Source organism: Mastomys coucha, unplaced genomic scaffold (genome assembly GCF_008632895.1).
Source record: "Mastomys coucha isolate ucsf_1 unplaced genomic scaffold, UCSF_Mcou_1 pScaffold18, whole genome shotgun sequence".
Taxonomy (NCBI): domain Eukaryota; kingdom Metazoa; phylum Chordata; class Mammalia; order Rodentia; family Muridae; genus Mastomys; species Mastomys coucha.
Window position 1 is genome coordinate 91542341 of NW_022196900.1, and position 13252 is coordinate 91555592.

The 13252-nt window shown below is 54.4% G+C and overlaps 1 protein-coding gene across 1 annotated transcript in view; it reads left to right on the top strand.

Moving 5' to 3' along the window:
* The window catches only part of Runx3 (RUNX family transcription factor 3), a 59406-nt gene that overhangs the window by 40522 nt on the left and 5632 nt on the right, over positions 1-13252 (top strand). Inside the window, exons 4-5 of the mRNA XM_031379042.1 lie at positions 2296-2400; positions 11083-11232. Of these exons, the coding sequence (XP_031234902.1) occupies positions 2296-2400; positions 11083-11232 (255 nt within the window). The remainder of the gene's footprint in view (positions 1-2295; positions 2401-11082; positions 11233-13252) is intronic.

The following is a 13252-nucleotide window of genomic DNA, read 5'->3' on the forward strand; positions in this document are numbered from 1 at the left end:
GAGAGGAGAGGGAGAGATTGCGTGTGTCATTTTGGACAGGAGGACTGTGAAAACTGGCCCTCTTCTTAGGGCACCATTAACATGACCTGTCTCCAGTAGCCTGCAGGGCATCTCTGGGAAAATCGGGCTTGGATATCTGTGGAGTCCCATCCTATCCCCACCCACCCACCCAGGTGCATCTTAAATGGTAACAGTACTAGCCCAGACCTTGGGGAAACAGGCAGAGACACAAATCCATGGGCACAGCTAGTGGACAGCGGGATAGAATGACTAAGATGGTAGAAAAATCAGGCTTGTCCTTTAATGTCCCTTCACCTGAGGCCTTGTGTTCCAGTCAGAACCTTCACGGTAGAGTATGTTGAAAGTACACCTTCATCTACTTCCTGCCTGGGAAGGCCTCTAACATGGACAGTAGAAGCCATCGATGAGAAAGAGAGCGAGAGAGAGGGAGAGGGAGAAGAAGAAGGAGAAGGAGTGTGAGGAAGGGCTGAAGTTAGAAATTAGACCAGGGTAGCCACCACTCAGACAGCCCATAGCTGTGAACAAGCTTTAGCTGCAGCAGTTATCAAAGGCTCTGAAGAACAGGAGGTGGTGATGTGTGCGGGATTCTGATGATGGATAGTGACCAGAGACAGTTTCAGTCTCACTAATACAAGGAAGGCAAACAAAATCAAGAGGAATTGAAGATCTTCCGTTGTGATAGGCAGAAGCCAGTGGCATTTGGGTGACATGTGACCTCATGTCACTCATGATGAGGTACGTGTCCCAAGAGAGTCAAGATCGGCCCCCACAAACTCATCCCGGGCCTCTGAGGTGACACACTCACTCAACACCTCTTGCAACTCCCCAGGAGGAAGTCTACAGAGAAGAGATGTAGACAGAGATTTTGACACATGGAAGGTCAAATTTTAAATGGTAAAGAGAAAAAAAAACAAAAAGTATTATTTTAAACGATTTTCCCCTCTGAGGAATTTTGAATGGAGATATTGAAGCCAAATGTCTATCTAAAAATAGAACAGGGTTCTGGAAATAACAGTTGTGTCTACAGCTCCCAGGTTGGCCCCCTTACAGTACCGGCTGCACACAACAGCAAGAACTTAACATGACATAAGGGGGTGGACCAATCAAAGCTGAGACTTCTGCCGGGGGAATACTTAGCAGCCATATAAAAATGAAGTTTACGGAGAATGTGTAATCTCAGGAGATAAGAAAACAAGTCGGGGGGGGGGGGCTGGAGAGATGATAGCTCAGTGGTTAGAGTGCTGGCTCCTCCTGCAGGGGACCTGGGTTTGATTCCTAACACACATGCATGGTGGCTCACAGCAATCTGTAACTACAGTTGCAGGGGATCTAATGTCCTATTCTGGCCTTCGTGGTGCCAGATCACATGCATGGTGCACATACATACACGAAGGCAAAATAAATAAATAAATAAAATAATATAAATAAATAAACGAACAAGACAGGTGCTAGTACTTGGGAGGCAGAGGCAAGTGGATCTCTGCGAGTTCAAGGCCAGCCTGGTTCATACATTGAGTTCAAGACAGCCAGGGCTACATTAAGAGATCCTGTCTCAAAAACAAACAAATTAAAAAAAAAAAAAAAAAAAAAAAAAAAAAAAAAAAAAAAAAAAAAAAAAAAAGCCAGGTGGTGGTGCACGCCTTTAATCATAGCACTTGGGAGGCAGAGGCAGGCAGATTTCTGAGTTCGAGGCCAGCCTGGTCTACAGAGTGAGTTTTAGGACAGCCAGGGCTATACAGAGAAACTCTGTCTCAAAAAAAGAAAAAAGAAAAGAAAAGAAAAGCTACGGACGTCATCACCGTAGTAACTGTGTAAAAACTGTTCCACCTGGAGGAGTAAGTGAGAAACTCCAAATGACGGTGGCTGTCTCAGCCAGTGGAACTGTGGGTGGGATTTCTCCTGTTTTAAAAATATGTTTTGTGTTCTCAATTTTTTTTTCTGTAAAGATCACTAATTACCCTCAGGAAAAAAGCACACACCCATCTGAGATTTTTACCTCAAAATCATATGAATCCCTAAATAGAATATCACAAAAAATATAGTCCCATAAAATGGAGGGAGAAAGCCAAGAGGGCCCTGCGGAGTCCAAGGACAGCTAGGGCCACACCTCCCGTGGCCTTGAGTGCCAAGCCCAGCAGCTTGACCTATGCTCTCCCTGCCTCCTCTCTGGGATTGCGAGGGACTGAAGTTGGGGGGACTGGCGGCAGAGCACAGGAGGGAGGCCAGGACACTGTGCGTGTGCCTTTCATCCAACTCCTGCCTTGATTTTCCCAGGGAAGAGTTTCACGCTCACAATCACCGTGTTCACCAACCCTACCCAAGTGGCCACCTACCACCGAGCCATCAAGGTCACTGTGGATGGACCCCGGGAACCCCGACGTAAGTGCTACTGAGCCCTAATCAGGGGAAAGGGTCCAGGGGAGAAGGGCACCAGGGGCTGGACCTGTGGCTTTGTGTCTCCCTCCAAGCACTCAAAGGGTCTAGGTGCTAAACTTAAGTCCTCTGGGCTCAGCCCCAGGCTCTGAAGGGTCCGCAAGGAGACCGAGATAGCCCAGGCTCTCTAGAGACAGCAGGAAAGAGGAAGGGTGCCATGGCAGGCAGCATTTGGGGTGGGGCTTAGGCCAGTCTGCTCTGCATCCCAGCTGCCTCTGCAGCAATGAAGGATGTAGGGGAACAGCTACTGAGGGTGCCATGAAGCCACACCCCCTTCTGAAAGCCATGGATCTTCAGAGCCCAGGCACACTGGCTACAGGATCCATGCAGCTGATAACAGGGATGCAGGGAGTGTATCCTGAGCATCAGATGCATTCCACAATTCCCGGTCCATCAGAGCCCATCAGTGTCTGCAGCAAGGGGTGGAATTTGTGCACATATTGAAGGAGTGTTTCATGACAGCTGAGCCAAAGGGTTTCCCTGATCTCGGAGGTGATGGCCCAGTGCTTGTGGGGACCTTGATCTGTGCCAGTAGGGATATGCTCCTGCCTCAGGCTGCCAGGGCTTGGGACAGGAGGGCAGGGCCTGGGACCTCTGCTTGGTGCCCAGGAAATTCAAAGGAAAGTGGCTTCCCAGGGCCACATTAGTGAGAGCCGTCCCAGCTGGGAGCCACCTAGTACTCCAACAGGTAGCTCTTGGGGGGTCGGGGGTCGGGGGCAGAGACGGACAGTGGACGTGGGGACTTCACATTGCCTCAGAGTCACCTTCTCCCATGCCCTGAACTGCAGGTCTTGGGCTGATCACTTTCAGCTTCATATTTCTTGTCTGAAAAATGGGTTTGCACAAGTGGTTGCCTAGGCTGCTGTTGCCTGGGCTACTGCTGTGCACAGGCAATGGATACATCTATACAAGGCAGCTTATGGAGGTGACGGATGGGCAGTCACCTCAGCCGGGGCCTCAGCAACTGTATGGCCGGGAGAGAGGCATCCTGACCCACAGTGGCTGTGGGAGTTGGAGGGCAACATAGAGAGGGTCCAAGTGACCAGGCAATGCCTGCAGGTCCCAAGAGTATCCTGTGTACACCTGTCAGCCCTGTGTTTCCTGAGGCCTGTGGGTGAGGATGTGGGCCAGCCTGCCCAGGGAGCCCCCAGCGAGTCCTCTGCACACCTTCTCTTGGTTCCCCAACCCACCATACCTTAGACGGCTCTTTAAGGAATAAGCTGCCTGGGAGGGGAACAAAACAGGAAGAGGTAGCTGGGGTCAGAGACTGGGATTGCTGTATGGCCTAAGACACTTAATATCCCTCTCTGGGCCTTCTTACTAGCTCATTTTTGGAACAAAGCAGAAGAGAGGGGCTATTCTCCATGTTAACCCAGGTTATTCCAACCTTGGAGCATACTAAGTTCTGCCCATGGCCTACCTGGCCCAGATATCAGGTCTCCAGTTCCTATTCTCTAGACTCAATGTGCTTAGCATTCCTCTTTGCTGGACTCAGTTTCCCTATGTAAAGGTGGGGACCCCCACAGGCAGCAGCACTGAGGAACCCTGTATGCACCGCCTCATGCAGCACAGCATTTCCATGAGCCGACCTTCAGCAGCATCTTGCACCCTGGGGATGTAGAGCCACTCCTGAGATTGCCTTAGCATCTCCTGGCTCCAGTGCATCTCCCAGAGGTAGAAGCTGAGGGTTTGGGTCTGGGACTTAGGGGAATCATAAGACTCCTGACTTACCACTATTATACAGGAAGTGCCACACCCCTCGGAGACCTGGCCAGCCCCCTGGTTTCTGCAGTTTCCCCTTCCTCCACTTGCCAACCCCTGTGAGGTCAGAGCCTCTGTGGGTGGGTAGGGCTGGTCCAGCATCTGGGAGCGGCAGTCCTGCATCCCTTAGGCCCAGCCACAGCTTCTGTGGCCAGGTCGGTCCCCTCTAGTGCCCTGCAGAGCGTGCCCAGCCTGCAGCCGGGTGGCCAGCTGGGGCTGAGGCTGACTCCGTGGCGGCTTCCTGCCTGTGTGGCCTCAGTCTCTGATGGATTCCTCCCAGCCCAGTCGCTGGGGACTGGTTCAAACTCAGGTCGCTGAGCTGGATCCAGCACTAGGATAGGAGGTGGTTCAGGAGTCAGGACCTCAGCGACCGTACGGCCAGGAAACGGGCACTGAGTGCCTTCTCTGTGAAGGGGGCTGATCTGATCTGATCCTGTGGCAGTGGCCACAGCTGGGGGACAACTAACCCATCCTCCAGGTGCAGCAGGTGCTGCTACCAAAAGCATGGGACCCAGCTTCCAAGCCCTTCTAGGGCCTAAGGTAGGGCCTGGAAGCATCTCTTCTTGTAAATGAGCACAAAGCAATTCCACAAATAGTTTCCCAGGCATGGGCTGCCATACCCCCAGCACTACCCGCCACCTGCCGGTCCCATCCTCCTGGGCCTCACATGCCACAGGAGAAAGGAGGAAACAGATTTTACAGTGTCCGTGGCCCTGCCAAATCTGGTGGTGGCCTCTTCCTCTCTTGCACCTTCTTTCCCACTCCAACTGCTGGCTTCTGCCAGGAACATTCCTGCCTCAGGGCCTTTGCACAGCAGGCCGCCATGCCAGAGTTCTGCCTCTGTGCTTGTCTGCGTGTTCCACCACACCAGCGTTCTCTTCTGCCTGTCGATACTTGCGATACTTGCGAGGAGGCCCACAGGAGCCTTTAGTTGATATTCCTTAAATAGGTGGGGAATGAGCTAAGTAAATCAGTTGTTCGCTTTGGCAAAGCTGGGAGGAAGCCATAGTAGGCAAAGGGTGGGCAGGGTGGGAGGGCTTCCTTCAGGAAGCGGGGCCCATAGCAGCGTGGCCTCTTGGGACTTGGTATGGGCAGGAAAAGTGTCCTAGTGCTATGACTGGGCCTTGGAGACAATTGAAGGACGGTGTCATCGTGGCCTCCAGGTGTGGGGAAGCTGAGAACAGGTCCACAGAGACAGCCACTCCTGGTCATTCAGTCGTCGCCCACCCCACCCCCCAGCCTGGAGCACCCAAGGAAGGCCTGGCAGATCTGAGAGAACCCACCCAGTAGAAGGGAAAGGGTTAACCTCAGACCTCCCAGCTCCCCCTAATCAGGCCCAGGCCTGGAAGCCCCAGTTGCAGCCCTGGGCGGGAGCCTGCTACCTCCCTGCCACTGGCCCTCTGCCAGCCAGCTTCCCTGCCCAGCCACCACTGGTTTTCATCTGCTCACAGGGGGCCAATTCACAGCAGACCACCCCAGGCCCGGCACCCGCCTGCCATCCGAGCGGCTGATCCGAGTCCGGTGTAAATCTCCCCACAGGCCGCAGAGCAAGCTGCGGCAGCGGGCGCACAGTGGCTGCTGTGTGTGGGTTGCAGGCTACAGGGAGGCTGCTGGGAAGCTCTGGACCAGCCCCGGGCCTGATGGCTGGGGACTCACCTTCTTCTCAGGGCCCTACCCAACTTTGCCTCTCTCTCTCCCCGCATGCATCCTACCTCTTGCCTCTTTGAGGCCAGACATGGAGCTGGCCTCTTGCCAGCCAGAGCCCAGCTCTCCTCTGTCGGAGTCTGAGGCGGAGGCTGTGGGCTAGGCAGCTCACTCCAGGTTTTAGTATCACCTTGTGACCTTGGCCTTGTGCCTTCTCTTTCCGTCTAGGAGACTAGTAGGGGGCGGGGTGGCTGGGAGGGGAAAGGGAGTCTTTCCGAGGGTTGTGGCCTTAAAGTTATCTGTGTGGTCCACCGAGATCCCTGTGATCCCAGCTTCCTCCTGCCCCACCTGCTGCAGGCAGGGACTAACCCTGGCAGATGCTTGCTTGGCTCAGGAGACACCAGGAATCTGGCAGGTGGGGGAACCCACGTTAGCCTGGTTGGGAGCATGAATGGAGCCTCAGCTGGATTATTCATGTATCCCTGGGAAATCTCTCAGTCTAGATAGAGCTTTGGACCAGTGTCACCTGCCTGTGGAGTCCATTAATGGCTTAGCTCTGCTCAGTGGGAGTTGTTGACCCAGGAGAGCCGGTCAGAGCAGAGCTGTCCCCACCACCACCCCCTGCAAGCACACCCCCACCCCACCCCACCCTGGCCAATATTAGAGCCTACGGGCTGTATATCTCTTAAATCTGACTCCACCCTTGGGGCGAAAGGGAGGCTCTAAGCTTTTTATCCCCATTTTATAGAAGAAACAGCGGAAGCCTGGTGGGAATCTGCAACCTTCCCCAAAGCTAGCACTGGATGATGCTGTCTGCAATGGGCCCCCGGGGCCACTGGCCCTGGAGTGAGCTGGCTGAGATCAGCCTCCCATAGTCAGGGTCCCGGGGTGCTTACTGTGATCAGAGACTCCCTGCTTGAAGCAGTCCAAAGGCCTACAGAGGTCGAGGGCCCTTCCCAGGCATCCTTCTCCCCAGGAGGATGCTATTTTTACCAGATCATCTTTGGCGGGGGGGTAAGGGGGTGGGGGGGGAATATGTAGGATAATCATCACTTGACAGATATGGAAACTGAGGCCCACAGGAAAGCAAGTTGGGCTACAGCAGTTGTGTGGTTGGGACTTAACCCTGAATTTCAAAGCAAGGCACAACCCTCCTGGAGTCCACTGAGACCCTGTGTCCCTGTTAGGGTTTCTGTTGCTTTGATAAAACACCACGACCACAAGCAACGGGGTGGGGGAAGGTGGGGGGTGGGGTGGGGCTTATCTTACAGCTCTCAGGCCACACCCATCACTGAGGGTAGCCAGGGAGACTGCTGACTGGCTGGCTCCTCCTCAGTGAGGGAGTGGGGCCTGGGAGTTACAACTCTTTCCTTCCCGTTACTTTTGGTCACAGTGTTTTATCTCAACAATAGAAAGTAACTAAGACACCCAGTGCTGCTCCTCCGCTCATGCCCCTCCCACTGAGTGCAGAGAGTATTCTGGGCTGGGCCCCAACACAGTGGCACTCGCACCTTGAGTCTCATAGCCAAACCCCTTCCTGAGATGGGCTGCAGGGAGATCGGTGGCCAGTTGTCTTAGGTAAGCTGTCAGTCCAGCAGTGGCTCTTCCATGCCTCAGTGTTCCTACCTGTACAATGGGGGCATGTCGTTTCTCCCTCCTGGGAAAGGCCATGAGGGTCAGCAGGGGTGTGCCTCCTGCCTGCGGTGGAGAGATCTCCCTGTGCCCAGCAGATTCCAATTTCCTCTGCTTTCTACTGCATTCAGGGATGTTCACAGGGCTCTCAGGGTGGGTCCAGAGGACAGGGAGCCTTTCTGGCAGAGCCTGTCCTGCACTGAGGGCAGAGGGTATGAGAGATCTGGCCAGGCCAGGAGCAGCAGGAGGCCAGACATACCCAGGAGCTGCCTCCTTTCTTCCCACTGGGGGCTGGAGGCCAGTATGACCAATGCAAACTTCTTGTGATTTTAAGTCCGTGACTCTCCAAGGGAGGGGACATAGGTGTGCAGGTTGTAGGAGTTGGGGGCGGGGCGGGGACGACCCCTGAGGTACAGAACACAGAAGGGCAAGACACATGAGCGGGTGAGGGAACCGGACAGTGCCATGCTCTCACTGTAGGAAAAGGGAATGAAAGGCTTTTTCTGTGGCCCACCTCCTCCCCGGGGCACAGGCCAGGCGGGCGCTCTTGCTTCCGTTCAGTTCTGCTCCCAGCACGAGAGCCTCAGCCTCGTGGCTCTGAGACTCTCTGGCGCCCTGGCCATGTGGGGTCAGCAGACTCCCCTCTGCCCCTCCCTGGCCATGGCTTCAGTACAGGCACAGGAAGCAGTCCTGTGGTGGCCTCTCTTCCAGGGAGCCTGCCCTTCACCCTAGGGGAGCACTGGGCAAGCCACCGGGTCCTTGGGGGAGCACTGGGCAAGCCACCGGGTCCCTGGAGTCAGCAGGGATCCAGGCCCACTTTCCTGGCCTCAGTGTGTTGTCTGCCTTCCCCGTGGTCAGTTGGTTAGGGGTGATGCTGTAGCTCAAGGTAGACGGGAGTGTGATGACTGAGCGCCAGGTTACACCTGTTGGGGTCCATCCTTGAACCCATACTTGCCCCAAGCCTACCCTCCCCCTCCTGCCGGCCATAGGAACAGCCGCAAACCCAGTCCACTGGACTCAGCACCAGGGGACTTTGCTCATCAGGGTCAAGGATGGCAGCAGGCCTGAGGTCTTGGCACCAGCATCCGTGTGGCCCCAACGGGCTGCCTTAGAGCTTGTGATTGGCTGAGGCACCCAGTTCCTTGCTGGTCAGTCTGGTCAGCCCTCGGCCTCCGTCTGTCCGGCAGGCTTTATCCGGTAAGCTTCCTGTCTGTTGAGATGCCTTGGAATTCATCGTCCCTGGCATCTCCAGTAGCCTTAGAGCTGGGCTTTGGCACCTTCTGCTGAGCCAGAAACTGCATGAGAGCATCCTGACCCCAGGCAGGCACCCTCAGTGAGCCAGGAGCCTCCCCTTCTGCCCAGTCCCCCAGACATCTTGCCTGTCTTATCACAGACTTGTGGGGGTGGGGGAGGGGGGAGCCCTTAGAGTCTGCAGCCAGCTCCAGGTGCCCTCAGGCCTCACCTTCGCCTCCATTTCCTAGAGCCTTAGGTGGGGACAGCTACTGCCAAGCGCTACCCTCGGACTTGGCTGATGATTCATAAGAGGACAGCAGGGTTCGCTGCTATTAGCCACCTGCTGAACTGTGCCTTTCAGGGCCCCCTGCTCAGTTTCTGAGGCTGTCTTCTGCCCAGCTGGGCCTGTGGCTGGCATTTGTGGGAGGTCTGAGGTCCATGGGTCCCAGAACCGCTAGGCTCCATTTTTATTATTTGTAAGTACATCGTAACTGTCTTCAGACACTTTTTCTTCTCACTCGGGTCCCGCCCACTCACTGGCTATAGCTGTCTTCAGACGCCCCAGAAGAGGGCCTCAGATCTCATTACGGATGGTTGTGAGCCACCATGTGGTTGTGGGATTTGAACTCAGGACCTTCAGAAGAGCAGTCAGTGCTCTTACCCACTGAGCCACCTCTCCAGCCCCCCTTAATTTACTTTTGTTGTTTAGTTTTATTTTACTATGGCTGTAGTTTGTGTATTTTACATCTCACCAGCTGTAGGCCCCATTTTTAAAGACAGGAACCAGGCTCTTTCCACGACTTCCTGAGGTCCCTCATCCCAGTAGTGGTCAGTGATCAGGTTACGCTTTTCCAGCCCTGGGGTCATTTACTCAGCCTCAGGCAGAGCAGTGACTCAGTTATACTACCCACCTTTCTGTCAATCTAGAGAAGTCCATGTCACTCCAGACCCAAAGACCCAGGCAAACTCTTCACACTGAACATCCTCTTACACTTTCCCTGCTATTCTTTTTTTTGGGAGGGGTGGGGGGTTGTTTTTTTTTTTTTTCAAGATGGTTTCTCTGTATAGCCCTGGCTGTCCTAGAACTCACTCTGTAGACCAAGCTGGCCTCAAACTCAGAAATCCGCCTGCCTCTGCCTCCCAAGTGCTGGGATTAAAGGCGTGCGCCACCACTGCTCGGTTTTCCCTGCCACTCTTGATATGATCTGTGACCTCAGACAAGCCTCTGCATGTCTCTGAGCCACAGTCCCCATCATCACAGAGAAAGCCTGGTGGCAGAAGGAGCTAGTGTTTGGGCATTGGGCAGAGATGCCAGACAAGTGTGAGTTTGTATAGACCCGAAAGGAGACACTTAGAAGTATTGTCTATTGAGGAGAGGAATGAGAGGCAGCTTACAGCTCAGACTCAAGGGACATCCAATCATGTTGCTCTTTGTGTCACACTCGTGAGCCAGGGTGACAGTGAGGGCATTTCTGAGAGGCTGGCCAGTGTCCCCACCTCATAGATGAGGACACTGAGCTTCCAGGATTGTCACTCCAGGAGAAAGTGACACCGTCATATACCCACTCTAGAAAGTTCCATGTGGTCTCCCTCTGTGGTTTCCATTCACAAGGACCCAAAAATAAAGGCTGGGAGGAGAAACTTGAGAGCTTGATGGGCCCTCGCTGACAAGGGGTCTGTGTAGCCGGGGCTCAGTTTTGTTTTAGAAACTCCGTGTGTTGTTTGAGAAATGAAAGATGGGTAACTGGGAGTGCCTGTAGCACTTAGGGACACTCCAGGGGTCCCTCAGTCCTCAGCAGGTGCACAGCCAGCCTGGGACTCCTATGTGCACTATGGCTGCGCAGGGACCAGAAGCATGCATACCCCCTAATGGCCACACCTCTACCTTCCTTCCTGAGGGGAGACAAGTTTGAGGGTAGCTAGGTCAGAGCCAGGTGACCAGCACTCCCTTCCACAGCCTCATGTCCTCACAGGGATGCCTGAAGTGTGAGATTCCTGGAGTGTAGAGATCTGCACGCTAAGGAGGGAAGGGTGGGGTTACCCCTGGGGGCTTCTCCTGACTCCTTGGCAACATGCCTGCTTGAGCCATGCTTCTAGGCTTGTTGCTGGGTATTTTGACCTGTCAGACCATGTTGGGGAGGTTTAGGTAGTTCAGCGCTTAACATCACAGCGTGCTGGACCAGTCAGAGCCCCCGGTGTGGTGTTAAGCATAGCCAGTCTGAGGAGAGATCAGGCAGCCTGATCTCTGTTCTGTTCAGAAAGTCAGAGAGTTCCACAGAGACCTAAGCTAGACTCCAGGAAGAACTTCCCAGCAGGGCAAAGCATTATAGTGGCTGATGGACTCCCCATGATCCACAGGGCACCGGCAGAAGATAGAAGACCAGACCAAGGCCTTCCCCGACCGCTTCGGAGATCTTCGCATGCGTGTAACACCAAGCACACCCAGCCCCCGTGGCTCTCTCAGCACCACGAGCCACTTCAGCAGCCAGGCCCAGACCCCAATCCAAGGTACGGAGGAGGAGAGACCCACAGGGAGCAGGCAGCGGGTGGATAAGGATCCAGGATCCAGTCCATCTATCTCAGGCCAAGTCCCTGGGGAAGATGGCTCCCCCACTGTTTATTGGTGGACAGCTGGAGCAGTCTGCAGTCTATATACTCCCAGGTCTCCTGAGGGCTTGTCTGTACCAGGCCTTTGCCCACTTCCTCAGCAAATGTTCACTGACTCATGCACAGTGTCTGACCCCGGGATGAGTGTGAACAGATGTGGCCATCCCTCCCCCTGAAGTTCATTAGTCCACTGGGACATGAGGGCAATCCTGCGGTGTCCATAGGCAACACTGTACACACACCCCTACTATCTCAGCTTTCTCCCAGTGAAGAAAGATAGCATGGCCGGGTGGTGGTGGCACACGCCTTTAATCCCAGCACTTAGGAGGCAGAGGCAGGTGGATTTCTGAGTTCGAGGCCAGCCTGGTCTACAGAGTAAGTTCCAGGACAGCCAAGGCTACACAGAGAAACCCTGTCTCGAAAAACAAAACAAAACAAAATAAAATAGAGAGAGAGAGAGAGAGAGAGAGAGAGAGAGAGAGAGAGAGAGAGAGAGAGAGAGAAAGATAGCATGAAGCTATCTCTTCCCGGGGCTGGGTACTAGACACACCAGAAACTGTGACAAAGGATTCCAACACTCCCCAGCTCAGTCTCCATCCAGAGTCACATCAATAGAGAGCAATGGGGTCGGGTTCTGCCCCAGTTGCTTAGCCGAGGAAGCTAGGCTGCAAGCAAATCTCCTGTCGGTCCACAAGGGGAAGATGCCTGGCCAGCTCTATGGCCAGCCTCATACTTCTCTGTTAGGAGCCGGAGACAGGAGGCTACATGTAGCTGGCTCAGGCCACACAGGGAAACAGCCCTCAGGCCTAGCTACTATGGAATGCATGGCACAGATGCCAAACCACAGAGGCCTGAGGGCTGTTGTCCTGTGTGGTACCTGTCCCCTCTGATCACCAGTGCTGGCTCAGGGCCACTGTGGCACATGATTGAATTGAAGCTGAAGAGGGTGAGGGCCTCCTGGTGACCCAGTCTAGTGTTCCCCTGGCTTGTCCCCAGGTAGGCCTGAGGAGGGGTCTGAACATTAGGGTCAGAATGGGCTATATGCTGGTACCTCTGCCCCCTACCTTCTGCCCCTCTCCATACTGATCATTGCTGGGAATATTATTATCCATGAGTTCTGTCCATGACACAGTGTCAGAGGCATAGTGCCATCCTTCAGTGTAGCCTCAGGAAGCTAGCCCAAGGTCGGGAAAGGCCCTGGCCCCAGCATGCCTGAACCCCTGGGCTTGTGAGTTGGAGATTTGGCAATTGAGCCCTGCGCCCTTTAGATAAATGCTCAGCACCTACCTCATGCCCAACCTGTCCTTACCTCACCCAGGCACTTACAGAGCCTGGCCTAAAAGGGATGGAGGCACTCCAGAGACCAGCAGGCCTCCACAGTGCTTCCTGTCCATGGCTCTCATGAGAGAAGAATGCATGTTTGCTCTGTCACAGTGAGAGGCCGTAGTCTTTGGACTGTGTGCTTCCAGGAGCCAGAATCAGCCTCCCCACAATCCTGGGCCTCACTTAGCTACTATGGCACGCATGGCTAGTCCTTCTCTTACTGAATCCTGAGATAGGATTCTTCAGCTCCATGTGAGCTCCAACTGGCCCTTCGGTGTTTAGGAGAGGGTCCTGGATACCCTAGGGAAGAAGCATATCTTTGGGCATCTTGTCCACCTGACCGGTTTTAGCTCTGCCTTGCACTGGCTGTGTGATCTTAGGCAGGTCACCTAACTTCTCTGAGCCTCTGTTTCCTCATCCACAAAGGGAAGAGGGTCCTGTCACAGAGTGGCTTTGGCAGACTCCCGAGTAAAGAGTCACACTCCCTGGCCCTCCCTCCTGGTGGGATCCCCCTCAGGATGCCCCATCACTTCCCTCCGTGCCTATTAACAGCCTTGACCCCTAGCTTTGGACACTGCAGGCAATGCCAAGACCCCCC